General features: G+C 51.0%; 1 protein-coding gene across 13 annotated transcripts in view; it reads left to right on the top strand.

The window, feature by feature from the left end:
- The window catches only part of ARHGEF9 (Cdc42 guanine nucleotide exchange factor 9), a 197,742-nt gene extending 182,116 nt beyond the window's left edge, over nt 1-15,626 (top strand). For 9 of the 13 annotated variants that reach the window (XM_032124157.1, XM_032124169.1, XM_032124165.1 and 6 more), the window contains 2 exons: nt 6,548-6,707; nt 15,020-15,626. In XM_032124157.1, coding sequence (XP_031980048.1) covers nt 6,548-6,707; nt 15,020-15,122 — 263 coding nt within the window. In that variant the 3' untranslated portion in view covers nt 15,123-15,626. Of the gene's footprint in view, nt 1-5,263; nt 5,336-6,547; nt 6,708-9,117; nt 10,461-15,019 lie in introns of those variants that run through there. The other 4 variants (XM_032124158.1, XM_032124161.1, XM_032124159.1 and 1 more) reach the window with 4 other exon arrangements.
- The last annotated feature ends 863 nt before the right edge of the window (nt 15,627-16,489 follow it).

The raw sequence follows: 16,489 nt of genomic DNA, 5'->3' as shown, positions 1-16,489 counted from the left end.
CCACAGAAGAGATATTTGTTCATATTCCTAGCAGCTGCCAGCCAGCGGTGCCAGGGAATTAGAGGTCCTTCCAGGAAGGAGACTCCATTCTTGCAGCACCATTTCCTACTTTTGGAAAGGGAAATGTCTGTTCACATTTAAAGAAGGGACCTTACTGTGAGCTGGGGGTGTTCCCCACCCCAGGAGACCCCCACACTGTATGTGGCTCCTCTCCGTGCCCTGTGCAAGCTTCCCCCCAGGAGATGCCTTGAGCCCTGCCAAGTTTTTAGGATGAGGGAAGCAGAGATTCAGCCGGCATCACCTGAGGAAGATGCGATCACTAAACCTGCCCGTGAACACTCAGCCATGCAAACCCAGCAGGGGTTAAATCATCAGCCAGCACGAGCTGCCTTGGCCTGTCACCAAACACCCTCTGAATCACTGGATTTTCCTGTTAATTTATTCCTTTCTGATCACTTGAGCTCACAGCCGACTATGTCATAAAAACCCTGACCCAGACATGCAACAGCTTCTCTGGCTTCCCCCACTTCTGCACTTGAGGCTCTCCCAGCACCTCAGCCCGGCAGAGCTGGGCAGGACAGGGCTGACCAGGGGTGCTCGGTCCCTCCCGTGGTTCTCCCGGCTGTTTAATCCTCTTTTATTGCATCTTCTTTGCTGACAAGATTGACGTGGCCCTGCCGTGTTTCCCCAGCTATTCACACGTGTAGGCACAGCCTCGGGGGATTGCAGGAGCCTGAGCAACCACAGCCCAACTGCTTCAAAACAAAGAGGGGCATTTGCATTTTCGGATAATCAGGGTCACTTCCCTTTTTTTCACAGCGCAGGAGGTGGAAGGATGGAGCTGATCGTGTTGTCCGTGGTATTTCCCCACAGATTCAGGGCAAGCACAGAGTTTACCCCATTTCTTGTAAAATCCAGACCCTTACCAGCGCTTCGTGCTGTGGGTCCACGAGCACCATCGCACTGATGGCATCAGGAATCCAGCTGGAGTCCTCAGGATCCTCCAGGAACCAGTCAGATTTACATGCTAAGGCAAAGCAGGAATAAATTCTTACCTCTGAGGATGGTAGTGGTGAGATTTGCTGAGCAAATCCCCCAGGGCAGTTTTTTGGTGAGATGTTAATGCCCGTCGTGGGAAGAGCCAGGGTGTTGACATCGATGATGTGTTGAGATTCCCACTGAAATAAGTTTGTGAGCCCAGATACTCCTACACCTTGAGTTTGGTGAGGGGGTTTAGGTCAGACTTCATTCCAGGGCTGAACTGGTCCCTTCCCATCAGTGAAACCCACGGAGCGATCTGTGCTCAGCCTGCAGGGTGCTGGAGGAGAGGGAGGCTCTACAAACACAGGATGGCAGGAGTTAGTTTTCACCTGGCTCTGATGGATAAAGCCCCAGTATCATTTATTCCATCTTGCCTCGATTAGCTTTTCTTATCACACGAGGAATCATTATCTTAATGTCTGGTCTAATGACATCAGGCTGCGGTAGCAGACTTGATAAATAGACTCCAGAGGCTCGGGTTAGCTCAGTGTGTGTAGGTAGATGTTGTGGTTGTCTGGGGAACATCAGGACATGAGATGATTGTTTCCTCCTGCATTTCTCAAGCTGCAGCCAGCCCTCTCCCTCCTAAACAGAGAAGGGAGGCTCGTGGTTAGAAAAGGGAGCTCAGGCATGTTCTCCTCACTGGTACCGGTGAAATCCCTTGGTGTGTAAAGAGCCATGGCTGAGGCACCACTGAAATTCCTCTGGAGCTGGGCAAATTATGGCAAAGTGAGAGCTGGGTGATTCAGCAGGGAGGTGTAAAGCGAGGAAATCCAGCTGGTCAGGCCTGCCTTGGGAGGCAGAGGGTTCCTGTTCTCAGCTCCATCCTCACCTCGGGGACAACCAACTCCGGACACATCGTCCTTTGCCAACCCTACACATGAGCCAGGGAGTCGTGGGGTGGTGCTTTGAGATCCTCTGTTGAAATGTGCTGAAGAGGGCAAAGGGCTGGACCCACCCAGCCAGTTCTGCTCATTTCCTTACCTTAAACTTGTTGCCATGACAGGAGTAATTAACCATACAACAATTAGTGCTCTGGAGGCGTGTCCCTGGCTTCCCCACGTGTGGGGGTTACGGTATTCAGGAGGAAACTGAATTTGTGGGGGTTTTGAGCATTTTCTAAAAGATGCAAGTCGGCTGAGCTGCTGTTGAGCTCTGAGGGAGCTGGAAGGTTCCTTAGGCAGCGCTGCTCCCTTTCCTCGGCCAGGGCAGAACTGCCAGCAGCGCTGGCGATGTCATTGTCCCCTCCCCAGCTCTGGCTAATGAGCAGCGTGAACCCTGGACAGCAGCGTGGGGGGAAAAAACCTGGGAAGTAGCTCCTGATCAAAGGATAAGCTAAAATCTCCTAGGTGGAGGATGGAGTAAACAGCTTGTAAGGCAAGTTTCCATGGTTATGTGGAGGAGATGTGCGTGTTCTCCGTGTCTGTGTCGTGTGAGCCCGGGGAGGGGCAGTGTCCTGCTGGATGATCCGTCTGCACGTGTCCCTGTGGATTGCCTGTGAGTTACCAGCATGCTCCCAAACCTTCACGTGCTGCTGAAATCGTGTTGTCACCTCAAAGAGAAGAGACACTTTGGAAAAAAAAAAAAAAAACAAACCAAAAAACCCCAAAAAATAAAATCCCAGCCTAGAAGGGGAAAATGAGACAGTTTCAAATCTTTTTTAATTGTTTCCTTCTGAGCTGAGAAATCCAAAAGGCTCCAAGTGACGTTGCCTGGTGCTATAAAAAGACATGATTTCAAGTGACAGCGCAGCATCTCTCACCAGTTTTGTCTAGCCAAATTATGAATCTGGGAATTTTCTTGTTCTCCTCGTGAGCAGCTCTCCCAGCCCCGCCCTGTGAGCGATGCGATCCTCTGTGCAGCTGCAGCCGCGCTGCAGAAGGAAGCACAAACCAGCAGAAGGAGCTCCAGCTCTGCCCATGGGGTGGAGTTGGCTGCTGTGCCTGGAAATCGTTCCTTATCCATCGATTCTTCCCTTTGTGCTTTGAATTCCGCTCGCCACGCAGCCCAAAATTGCCTTGGAAAAGAGCTGTGCTCATTTCTTTCTGGTGAATTGCAGTGGAATTATGGCTTTGCATATTAAAAAAAAAATATCCCTCAAGAGACAATTTTGCACGATGGCCCCAAGTTCTGATGAGGGAACAAACCAGAGCAGAACAGAAAAATACCTGCCTGCCAGACTTCTCCCAGAATTGCTCTTTCTCAGGATTTGAAGATGTGCAGATTAGGTGAATCTTCCCCTCTCAGCCCCCACTTTCTGTGTTCCAGAACATTGATATGTCCAAAAAAAAAATGGAAAAGTCTTTCTTGGGGCACCTCAAGCTATGGCAAAGTGCTGTCTCACAGTTCCACAAGGAAATGCATTCTGGAGTTACCAGAGCACAGAGGCTTTATCTGCATGTCCCACACACGGCGATGGTGCATGTCCTTGACATCCACAGGTTTGATGTTCAGGCCATTGGATAAATGAGAGAAATACGAAACCTTCAGCTGCTTGTGCAGATAGAACCAGCCAGGAGCTTTTGGCATTCATCCAGCCCAGATGTTGATGCCAGTAGCCCAGATGTTGATGCCGGTAGCCCAGATCCACGGGGCCACACGTACAACTATGGGAAGAGCTGCTCTGCTGAGGGAAGGGGCAGGGTGTGCATGGGCGTGTTTCAGGCAAGGACAGACATTTTTCAGGAGTTTTGGGAAAGAACTAAATGGGGTTTGGCAGTGATCTGGCCAGGGGAGTCTGCCCTTTTCCCTTCTGGAGAAGACAGACTGTGGATTCCACTCCTTGCAGTGTAACTCCATCACTGTCAGTGGATATCAGCCAGACTGTCCTTCCTCTATTTCTTCACCTTTCCAAGTGCACAACATTTTGCTGATCCAGGAGGTTTCCTGGCATTTTGTATCATCATTAAAATACATTAGCTCACCCTCCTCAAATTGGTTTAGAGGCAGTAAAGAGCTCAGCCCAGCAAGGCCGGGTGCTCTGCAGCCACAGGATGCCAAAGCCATGGGGCTAAAGCAAGGTGGCTTTAAGGTCTCACAAAGCTAAGAACCATTTCTGTGTCCCCCCCAGCAGCAGCTTTAGATTCACAGCTCTCCTGTTGTAGAACATGAGTAATTTTGGTGCCACAAGGGACTGTTTGCCTTTGAGGTAATTCCTGGTCAGTCTGAGAGCCAAAGCAGATTTATTTCCCAACTCTAGCCATGTAAGGGACCTGTACCAGATCCTCACCTTCCCACAGATCCTAAAATCCCTCACCAGTCTCTGCTGGGAAAATCAGCTGAGGGCTGGTGGCCTCCAGGAGAAGGTTGGCACTCCTGTGTGGGCTCAGGGCTGGAGTTTGTCGTCCAGAGCAGCCTCTCCAGTTGGTGTCACTGGTCCCATGTTGGCCTGCCTGGAGCAGGGCAGCTCGGAGCAGGACAGTGCCAGGAGAAGGGATGGGAGAGGTGGGCAGAGAGGAGCTCAGTGCCCTGCCCTTGTGGGTTTCAGTCACACAGTGACTGAAATTCAAACTGTTCCTTGGAGGTCTGTGCCAACGAGGGTGGTGCAGACGTTGTGTCACGTTTCCTACAGCCACCCCTGCCCAGGTGTGACCCCAGCACAGCTCTGGGGCTGCCCTGGGCTCTGCAGGTGGGAGACAGGAGCTTGGGAACACGGAGTAGAGAACTCATTGATGAGTAGCTATTCCAGCATGCAGGTACAGATCATCCAGAACATCCAGAACATCTCCAGGTCGATCTTTCCAAATAAGTTTGAAATGCTAACCATGAAGAATTCATTAAAGGTTAATGAGTGTGAATTGCAGAGCGGTTTTTGCCCACTGTAAGGAATGATCTTGGTTATTCTCTACAGTGGACAGAGAGCTGCACAAAATACAGTAAAGAAGGAGAAATCAGTTAGAATTACTCAAGACATCTCCATTTGGTCTGAAACTTTTGAGGATTTTCACCCCTGATCGGTAAATTCTGTAGCAAGGAGAAGCGAATCAATTCTCTTCCCTAAAGACACGCCTTAGTTTGTACCCAGAAGAGGCCCTGCCTGCCAAAGCTGTGTGGTGAGCTCTGTGGGTGCCCTCGTGAGGCTTTCCCTGTGTGTCAGTGCCCGTCATGTGCCGCCGTCCGTGCCCGGCCAGCGCTGGTGTGTCTGTGTGTGGTAGGAGCCGCATTGCTGTGCACACCTTGCTCTGGTACCTGGGTGCTAATCACCGTATTTTGCCTTCTCCAGCACCTTCCCAGCCGAGGATCTCAAAGTGTTTTACAAACATTAATTAATTTAGCTTCACAACCCTCCTGTGAGGTAGGTGGGGGATGCCATCCCGCTGTCCAGATGAGGACACTGAGCTGCTCGGGGACAGTGGCCTCGCTGCTGCGGTTAAAACCCGGGGAGGCGACGGCCCCGAGCCGGCCCTCGCGAAGCCTCGCCCGTCCCGCGGCCCCGCAGAAGGAAGAGCAGTTCTGCATGATCCAGAGATGGCCAGAGCTTACAGCAAGCTGCTCCACAGCCCTGCTCCTCTCTCCTTCCTGCAGTCGTGGTTTCCAGCCGGCCCCGCTGCCCTGAGGCTGAAGGAGGGGTTGTCCCTCGTCAGCGGCGTTGCGGGGAAGGACATCCAGACTGTGTCACTGTGCCCTGTAGGCCACGCTTTGGTGGTGACACACATCCCTTCTGTTCCACTTCAGTCACCCAGAGCCACCCTTTCCACACCATTCTTTACAACAGGTTGCTGAAGCCCCCTCGTTCCGTGGGAAAGCTGTAAGGGCAGCATCCCCTCTCCCCGTTCCTGCACAGGAGCTGTGGCTCACCTGTGTGGGAATTAAACACCTCAACCCTAAAAGTGTAGCCTTGCCAGTCCATCCATTGCTGCCAGTTTGGATCGAGCAGAATCAGCCTTTTCTGCGTTGCGTGCAGCCGTTTTGGGCTGAAGCCAGACTGGTGAATTGAGAACAAACCCTATGGAAAAGTCCTAAAGAATGAGTTGCCCTCGGTGTAGGCTCATCCCTGCAGGGTAGGGCTTCTTCCACAGCAGCTCTGCTCCGTTCCGTGCGGGAATCGGAGCGGGGCCGTGCTCGGGGTCGTGCTCGGGGCTGGTCAGCGGGGCATGTTGGGGCAGGGCTTTGTCCAGGGATAGCTGGGAGGGAGGGTGAGCAGGAGCCCGGAGCAGGAGATGTTAAATTGGAGCGGGCGAGCGGCGCGGTCGTCGGCCTCGGTGCGGGCAGGGCCTGGCCCGGCTCTCCTTGCTCACACAGGACTTTTCCATGAGGGCGGGCAGAACTCTGCCCAACAAAAGTAATGGATCCTGTCCCAGTCTTGGAGCCTTGGTGTAGGGAGGCAGCCTCGGAGCCGAGAGGTCAGGCAGGCGCCGCGTTCCTGGAGATTGGCCAGCCCTGGCACGTCCTGGCCTGTGGGACCCGGTTATGAAGCGATAAGAAGCGGTAGCATGACGAAGAACGACTATTGACCCAATTTCTCTTTGACTGATCTGTTTCTTTTTCCCCCCAATCATCGATGCAGGTGTGAGCTACTCCAAGTCGGTTCCTCCAGCCTACCCACCACCCCAGGATCCATTAAATCAGGGACAATACATGGTGACAGATGGCATATCCCAGTCCCAGGTCTTCGAGTTCACCGAACCCAGACGCAGCCAGGCACCATTCTGGCAAAACTTCAGCAGGTTAACACCATTCAAAAAATAATACCTAGAGAGATGGAGAATTTTAACTTAAAAGAACTAAAATTTAAAAATAAAAATAAATAAAATTATATTTATAGATGGACCTTTTTTCGGAGAAGCACTGTTGCAACTAAATATATATACATATATATATGTATACACACATTTTAAAAATAATAATATATATACATATATGTATATATATAGAAGGACCAAAAACTTTTTTTGTTGTTTTTGGGAAGTAATCTGCTACTAGATACTAGGAAGCACCAATGATTTCTAACCATGTGACCTGTTTTATTTTATTTTACTCCATTGGTTGGACATCTCTTCTTTTGGTTTTTTTTTCCTGTTTTCCTTCATTCCCATCCGAGTCGTCATTGGCATCCCAGAATGCTTTCTCGCTTGTGTGACTCCGTCATGGAAGTTCCTCATGGACTACATTGGTGTATATTTTCTTTGATTTTATTTATGGGGGGGGGGTGTTGTTTGTTTTTTGGAGTGCTGGGAGGTCTCTGCTCCCTCTCCCTCCCTCTCTGTCCCTCCCTTGGCTGTCCCCGAGTCCCCACCCCGGGAAGGGCCCGGCCCTGTCCCCGTCCTGCATCCCCTGGTCTGACTCGTGCCTGTCTGGATGTGCTCCCTGTGCTCCCGCTCCGCTGCGCAGTATTTCTCTGGCTTTAACTGTTCTCTCGTGGGCAGGTGAAACCCAGCAGAAGGGCAAGCAGCTATTTAGGAAGTGAGAGATGGGTTTTCCTCAGTTCATTTTTTTGCATTTTTTTTAAGCACTTGTCTTTTTCTCAATTCGGGGTGATTTGTTCACACTCCGAGTAAGACTGAGAAAAGAGAATCAGGGGCTTTTCTTCTTTTTGCTTCGTTTTTGTGGGCTTATCTTTGATTTGTTTTCTTTTCAAGCTGAGACACTTGAAAAGCCCACTCCTATCTTTGTTTTCCATGCAAAGATAAAAGCTTAAAAACCCATGGCTTCATGCCTCCATTGCAGAGAGGAAAATTGGCTCCGAGGCTCCGACAAGCGGCCAGTTTTCTGTCTTCAGGAACTAAGGTCCCATCCTTTGGCCACGCTCAGCCTGCACAGCACCACCCTAACGAAGCCCTAATTGCCATTTGCAGGAGCAGTGACCCTAAAAGTGAGGCCCAGAAGTGGCTGCACTCGATGCCCGCCCCATGCTGGGTCCCCCCGAGCACTGCCCCGTTAGCAGAAGGATCCTCGCCCCGGTCCCTGGGAGTGCTCACCTGAGGTTGAACCCCGAGCTGCAGAGGAGCTGAGAGCTGCCCTCCTTGCAGGGAGCTGTGGGTGTCGCTGGGCAGTGTGGCCGTGGTTCTGTGCCCCAGTCCCAGCTGGTGCTGGGTCCTGGCAGCCCCCGTGGCTCCCAGCGGGGTCAGCGCAGTGGGTCTGCAGGGATGGATCAGCCCAACCCTCCAGGTGTCTCTTTCTCTCTCTTTTTCTCCCTCTGGAGATTCACAGCTCTATTTTTAAAGACACTTCCTACAATTTCAGCCTTGAGTACATTTGTTTGCAAGTGCAGGAGCTTATGGTTAAGCTTGTAAAACAACCGTTGTCAGGAGGAGGATTTTTGTTTTTTCCTAGGGCAAATGAGACTGTTTAACCAGATTTAGAAGATGAACTTGAAATCTTTGCAGAGCTATTCTGCAAGCTCCCTTGAAAATGTGGGATGAAGTGATTGATCACGGTATTTGTCATTTTCTTTGCAATCTCATACACCACATAAGCACCCCAGGACAAAGAGTGTGGAGATTTTTTTTTTTTTTTTTTTGCCCCTAAGAAATCCAAGTGAATGGGAGGAGCAGAGAGTGTGATTTCATTGTTTCCATGGAGCCTGTTTTATTTCAGGGCATATTGCAAGGGTGGCATTATTTTTATTTAAATCCAAAAAGAATCTCTCTTATACTTTTGAATAATCTAGAAACTATCAATAACCAGCAAAGCCAGATTAGTGTTTTGGAGAGGAGGAGTGGCCCCTCTGTGACAGGCAGCAGCCAAACACCAGGAGTCCCAAATAGGAAGCAACCCAATTTTATATCAGAAATTATTTTTATGCTCTTTTGTATCTTTGCATTTTTATGGCCAGATTTTAATATCGGATACATAGCAAATACTGTTTTGTTTCTTTAACAGAATGGGTGTTTAAAGTAGTGCATGAGATGGGTTCTTGTCAGTTAACTGGAATGTTTTACTCTTTCTGAATGGCTGGAGAGAGGCAGAGAGAGAGAGAGAGAAAGAGAGAGAGATTCCAAAATGTTGTCAACATGATGAAAATTTCACTTACTCCTTTTGCCTTTTTAATTGCTTAGGGAAAAAAAAAAAAAAAAACAACCAACCAAGTAACAAGCACATTAGTTAAGCCTGTTCATTTACTGTTTTGTGCCTCAGAGAGTGAGAATGAGACATCCATAATTTTTATGAGAAGATGCTTCCTAAATATTCAGCACTAGGAAAAAAGAAACACCACCGCCACACCATTATTTGCATCATAAATCAAGATCTGACAAGGCCACTTGTTGGACTCGCAGCTTCTTTGTTAAGTGGGAAGCCCACCCGGGGCAGCGCCGCTCGTGCTGGCGCTGGCACAGCGGCCGCAGGGACGAGGGGCTTGGCTCTCAGGCCTTCAAGAAAGCTCTTCCCCTCCATAAATTGCCAAGGTGCTGCAGGAGATGGAGCATTGGCACAAAGAAGAACCAGCACTGGGTCCCACTTGAGCACCTGCTGGGGCTTTGCCAGCAGGGAGCAGGGCTGGAGCGTGTGTGTGACAGCGCTGGGAGCAGCGCGGATGCAGATGGGGGTGACTTGACTGAGCATCTGATACAGACTTTTCATTCCAATGCCAGACAGGAGGAATCCACTTCCCATTTCATATGCAGAAACAAGAGAGTTGTAACAAACTTACATGTTTACGGTATTTCTCTGGCTGAATCTATATATATATATATATATATATATAAAAATAAAAAGAAACCCTCTTCCCTAGGTAAATGACATGCATTACCCTTAACCTAGACACTAGAACAGAGGATCTAAATTCAAGACTTTCGCCTCCCCACCCTCTCCAAAAAGTCAAACAAGAACCAACCTAGGTGCATCTAACAGTTGTAAATAGAAAATACTACATAGAGAAATATATTTGAAATTTGTTTCAGTTTCTGGATGGGCACCAGCCGTCCATTGCAATGTTATTGATAGTACACTGTGGTGCTTTGGGTTTCTGGTTTTGTTCTCTTTATGCTCTGTCATCTTTTCATTGCAGCTACATTTCAGGGAACATGTATATTTAGTAGCTATTGTAAGTTCTGCATGGCATCACCAAGCTTATTTTTCCTTAAGAAGAAAAGAAGAGTCTGTAGGAGCTTAAAGGCACTATGACGACAGGGACTTGTAGCAGAGAATTAAAAAAAAAAAAAAAAAGAAAAAAAAAAAAAGAGGTTTTTAAAATTCTAGTTTGAAGCCAAATACTGATATTTTAGTGCTTTTGGGGTTTTAACAGTAAGAGCAAAAAAAAAAAAAAAAGGAAAAAAAAAAGAAAAAAAGGATTTTGGTAACCCAGCTGATCCGCACTTGCCAGTTTTATTATTTTGTTTATATTGGACTGTTTGACCCTGTCAAACAAGTGTCAAAGTTGTGTGTATAAAACAAAAAAAAAAGTGTTTAAAAAAGTGTTGTAAAGACACTGAGCCTTATGAAAATATTTATGGAATTAAATAAAAAGAAGTGAAAAGGCATCTGAAGGCATTTTAAATCATTTTCCTCAGAGCGGGGTCACCCTTCTCCCAAGGCTGAGCACGAGGCGCTGGGGTGGGGCTCCAGTGGACACCGAGACACTCGTGTGCCACCAAAAAGTAGGATTGTCCTGGAAAAATCCCCCCTGCCCTGGCTTTGTGCCCTCCCTGTGACCTGAGCGAATTGACTGATGACAGAACCCCTGGCAGGGGCTGCTCCGAGTGGAGCTCGGATCAAACACGGGTTTAAATCCTCTCTGTCCCTGCACTTTCCCGGCTCCCGCCCCATGGCAGGACAGCCGGAATCTCCGGACAGACATCCCCGGTGTGCTGTGAGCAGCCTCAGGAGCAGTTCGGAGCCTGTGGAATAGAGCAGGGGCGGGTTTTGAGGGGAGGGAGCCCGGCCACACCCGGCTCTGCTGCAGAGGGTCCTGCCCTGGGACAGGGAACGGGAACATTATCCCTGGAAAGCCAGGTGCTCTCTCCAGCATCCCAGTGGCATTTCCCAGGTAAGGCAGTTGAGTTGAGTATTTCTAGGTAGCCTAAAACCGCAGATTATAACCAGGAGAACGGGGTTGGGAGCGGTGCTTGTTGTCCCACAGGCACAGGAAATAATCCCAGCCAGATTGCTCCTTGTTCAGGGAGGGCTTCCCTCTCTTCCCTCTCTCCCGGGGTCCCTGTCGGGGTGAGGGGTGACCAGGGTGCTGTCACACGGCCCACACAGGTGAGGGAACCAGTCAGACAGGGCGGTGAAAAGCTACAAACGCCAAGGAGCTCTGCTCTGAGGGAATGAGAGAGAGGAGAGAGGCAAAGCTCCGGAGCTGGAGCAGGTTCAGGAGCAGACTCGCCCAGCCCTCGAACATCACAGCTTCACATTTGCCTCCTGCTTCAGCAACGCTCCCAGCCGAGCTTTTTTCTCTTGCTTGCATTGCTTGCAGTGGAGAGGACGCTGGGGCTGTGCTGGGGTTCGCTCTCCAAGCGATGCTGTTCCCTCAGGGTGTACCTGGAGTCCCTCGGGAGGAGGGCACAGCAGGGACAGCACACCCAAAATGCAGCTCCGCATCAACCCTCCCCTTGGAGAGCTCCTCTCCTCCCACACCACTGTCTGTGCAGACCAGCAGAGTTCTTTGCCAGCGTTTTGCACTCTCCAGGTTTGCAGCTGTGGGGAAGGACGGGGAGAGCCGGGAGCGCAGGATCCGAGGGGCGATGCACCCGAACCAGCCCCGGCACGGAGGGGTGGCCGAGGAACCCCGGCAGCCGCATCTGCTCTGGGAGCAGAGCACCACCAGGGCTTCCTCGGCTTTCGCTGAGCCCCTCCCTGCCCTGCAGCCTGCTCCCAGCCCGGCTTGCTTCTGCCGCAGTGGGAAGAGCCCTCCATGGCCGGGAATGCCACTGCCGCCTGTAGCTGATGGCCAACTTGTGTCTTCGTGTGATTGGTTTGGTTTTAGCTTTTTCAGCCACCCGGCATTCAGCTACTGTGAACCTTGCTTGCATAAAACAAAAACCAAAACCAAAGAAACCCATTTCAAATCCCCTTCTCTGGTGGGGAGGTTTGGGGTGTATTCCAGGGTGACAGCCCCAGGTGTGTCCAGGCCTCACCTGGAGGACAGGAATGTTGTGTAGAGCTGGAAACATCCATGGGCAGAGTGGGCTCTGGCTGCTCTTGGAGTGAATGATGTGTTTGTGACGTGGCAGGAGTGTTTGTGAAGGGTTCTGTGCACCAAATCCATCTCTGGGTTATCCCCATGGATATCTGTGGTATTATGGACGAGTGTGGGCTTTTTAAGGAATGAGACTTTCAGTCTGACTGCTGGTGCAGGGATTCCACATCCCAATCCACCCCGAACAATCCATTTTCTTGTTATTCTGTAGCTGAGGCGCAGCACCGGGTTCTGCACTAAGTGCAGCAGCGGGGCAGCATCCCAAAGCATGTAATGCACCCTCTGTGCTGGTTTATAAGGAACAACTGGAATTGCGTGTGCTGGGGAGGTGAAATGGGAATAACTGGCATTTTGAGAGTGTTTCCAAGCCCTGTCCACTGAGGGTTCCACAGTCAGTTGCTAAGGAAGGACAGGAGCTGTTGAACTGCAAATAGAATCCCCAAACCTGCAGGTACAAGTTGTAAAACTGGCTTTATTTGTCTGCACCTCGTACCTTTGCTGCAGGAAAGAGATACAAGGTATTTCTGAAATGCTTTTAATGTTCACATCCTTTTTTCTTCCAGCTCTCTCCAGGCAAAATCCATCCTGGTGAAGATTTGCACCTTCTCCTGTCAGAGCCACAGGAGTCTGTCACCTCCTGGAGGTTTGACAGATCTCTGTGCTCAGCCCTTTCCACAGGCTGGAAATTGCTCAAAAGCTTTCCCTGTTTCAAGAGCCCCCCAGGGCACATCCCCAAATTTCCCTCCAGCCCCTCACGGTCCAAAACCAGGGTGGCCTGTGTGTTGTCTGAGAGACATGCAGCACTTTCCTCTTCCCCTACCACCAACAAAACAGGAACAAGACAGGGAACACTGGGGAGGATTTAATTTTCATTCAGGAGAGCGTGTTAAGAGTGCAGCCCTTGCAGGAGCATGTGTCACAAAGAAATCATCGGTGCTGCCAGCAGTGTCTGGGCTGGGCCATCCTGGCAGGCGTGACACGGCTGGCTGCCACAGCTCCCAGCTGGGGAGGAGCTGGGAATGGCACTCTGGGGGGAGAGGAGGGCTGGACACAGAGCTGGGACACACACGGGGATGGACACAGAGCTGGGACACACACAGGGCTGGACACAGAGCTGGGACACACACGGGGATGGACACAGCTCCTGGACACACACGGGGATGGACACAGCTCCTGGACACACACGGGGATGGACACACATGGGGATGGACACAGCTCCTGGACACACACGGGGATGGACACAGAGCTGGGACACACACAGGGCTGGACACACAGCTGGGACACACACAGGGCTGGACATAGAGCTGGGGACACACACAGGGATGGACACAGCTCCTGGACACACATGGGGATGGACACAGAGCTGGGACACACACAGGGATGGACACAGAGCTGGGACACACACAGGGATGGACACGGCTCCTGGACACACACGGGGATGGACACAGCTCCTGGACACACACGGGGATGGACACAAGCAGCTCTTGTTCACACACACAGCTCTGCACACACAGAGAACCCTTTAACACAGGCGCTTTCTTGCCCTGTTGCTAGAAGGGCACAGACCCCTAACACACACCCAGAGCCTGTCTGGCCTTTATTCCTGTTTCACAAAAATGGGACACATTTTTGCCAGGATTTGAGTTTTCCACAACAAACCCTGGCACTAAATTCACTCATAAATAACCTCTGAGAATCAGCTCCAAGACGCTCGGTGCTGCCTTCTGGCCAGCCCTGGAAGCCAGTGGAGTTAACTTCAGAAGAGGAGTTTCGTTCTCTGTTTTTCATCTGGAGAAGCAATTACAGGATCTATTGGTGTATTTGCTTCTCTTCTTAGTTCACCTTTCCGAAAGCTGTACAGCTTTTATTCAGTAAATCCTCAGAGGGTGTGGATGTGCATTCAAGCCCTGCAGAGTCACAGGCAATCAGAAAGCAGCTGGACCTTGCCCACAGCGTGGTTTGCCCTGGGTGGAAACGGTTTAGGACTTCAGAAGGGCCTCGTCCTAAAGACAGCAGTCTTAAAGTCTGGTTTTATATAGGCTGGGTTGATACCCTGAGCCCTGCTGAAATGTGAGAGGAGCAGCAGATTTGAACAAATAAGTCATTTACAGGAGTGGAGTCACTGCTGCTGTGTCACAAAGTCCTCTGTCACTGCTGTTCCTGCAGCCTGGGGAGACCTGGCCTCTCCAGATGAATGGGCTGGGCAGAGCTCTGCTGAGCTGCACTGTCCAGGCTGGTTTAATATCAATTTGATGCTGGCTGACCTGGACATCTGATAGCTTTTCCTCCATCAGTCACTCCTGGCAGGGAGGTTTGAGTCTGAGGAATGGTAGCATGTCTTAAATTGGAATTGCTTTCCACACGTTTGAGCCATCACACAAGTCCTCTGTGCTCTGTTTGGAAGCTGGTTAAAGCAAAGTGCCATTTGCCTTGGTTTAGCTCCTCAGCAGCCAAACTGTGCTTCTTCTGTGCCGAAAAAGAGCAGCCTGTGCTGAAAAGAGCTGCCATCAAAGCTCAGGTGGCAGGAAAGTGGGTGCTTTTTACAGAGCCCTAAATCAGCAAAGGACAAGACAAGCAAATTGCACTGATAGTGCAGTTGTCAAAATCTCTGTCACTCGCTGCCTTATCTGTCCTCAAACACATTGTTCGTATTTTGTGATTTATTGTAGTTCATTTGTGATTTATTTTTTGGCCTTGTTGTGTTGATGTCCAGGGTATCTTTGGCCAGTGGTGCCATTACCGGGGTGGGGCTGTGTGGACAGGGAACAGGGAGGGTTTTTCCCTGGTCCCACCAAGGGGAGCTGTCACCACCTGCCTTAACCAAGCCTTATCCCGCAGGCTGCTTTTTCAGGGAATACGTGACCAACGCTCTGCTTTCCTCAAAGTCTCACTCCCCCACAGATCCAGGGCAGCACGAGAGGAGTCCCTGGCCAGCCCTGCTGCTGCGGTGGTTTCGTGCAATTCAGAGGAAATCCCGACTCTTTGGACCAGAAAAGGAGAATAGGAGCACATACAATAAATACCCATAGCTGTGCTGGGAGCCCAGAGGGGGCCGTGGCCTCTGGTTCTGCCCCCAGCAGGGATTGTCCCCGTTCCCCAAGGACTGAGCAGGCTCCCCACAGCCCCACCGTGCCTGGTCCTGCTGGATGTGCTGCTGGAGGCACCTGCTGCTGCCTGGGGACAGGTGACTGTGACGGGGATGCTGAGGGGCTGTGGCACTCCAGGTTTGTGGCACTCCAGGTTTGTACCCCCTGGCAGCCCCTCCCTGGCTGGCATTCCGTGGCTGTGGAACTCACAGCCCGCTGGTCAGGTGGGGCAGAAGGAAACGGATGGAGAGGAGCAAGAGGTGTTGGATGGCCCCAGGCCTGACGTGTCCCGCTGGCGTTCCTGGTGTCCCACTGGTGTTCCTGGTGTCCCACTGGTGTTCCTGGTGCTGCCAGGGGCCCTGGCCGTGTTTCTCCTGTCCCAATGCACCATTAAACAAGTTTGATTTTGCTGCCTGCTTACAGCTGAGTGGTTTCGGCCTCCAAAGGGCTCCATTAAAGACATCCCTGGCTGTGTGGGGTCCCAGGTGGGTTTGTGCTGGAGCAGGGGGGGAACAACACTTCCCTGGCAAAGGGAAATGGGCGCTTGGATTCTCCCGGCCGCTCCTTGCACCTGGGACACGCTGACTGCTGATTTCCAGCACAGGGGAAGCCAGCCTGGCAAGCTGAGGTGGCAGGGGTTGAGTTCCTGTCATCTCCTGTGGGGTGGAGAAGAAATCAGAGCCCGTTGCCAAGAGGCAGCTCCACCACAGCCCACGTTTACCCCCAGTGTTCATTCCCCACACAAACCCATCGGGAATGAGGGATGGAAGCAGGGTTAGTGGGGATGGCTGACACTTAGGGAATAGCCAGTGCCCAAAAATCCAGAGGTAACAGCCCTGAGAGACAGAAAACCTGCTCAGCACTGGGTTTCATCCTGACTCTGTAATTCTCCTGGCTGTTCACAAAAAGGCACATTAGTGATGGGTAAAGGCGGGTAAAGGCCACACTCATTCTGCAGCAAACACAAACAAAAGCTGATCCAAACTGCTGTAGAAATGCCAGTCTGAATTCCACCCACCCATCCCAGTTATAATCCCTCTACCATTCCCAGGAGAAATTCCAAGAGGGCAGCAGGGAAAGGGCACTGCCTTCAGTTCCAGGATTATTTATCCCTGCCCGGAACCATCAGGAGCTGCTGGTAACACCAGGGGTTTATCACTTGGATCTGCCAGGTGTGCAGAGAAAACACCAGAAATGCTGTGCTGGGCTCCCGTGTGCCAGTGCAAACAGATGGTTTCCATAGATAACCGTGCCTGGGAGTGCTCCTATCCAAAGCTTGCAGAGG

This window comes from Corvus moneduloides, chromosome 14 (assembly GCF_009650955.1).
Source record: "Corvus moneduloides isolate bCorMon1 chromosome 14, bCorMon1.pri, whole genome shotgun sequence".
Taxonomy (NCBI): domain Eukaryota; kingdom Metazoa; phylum Chordata; class Aves; order Passeriformes; family Corvidae; genus Corvus; species Corvus moneduloides.
The sequence above is the reverse complement of the archived record's forward strand: the minus strand, read 5'-3'. Positions and strand labels throughout refer to the sequence as shown.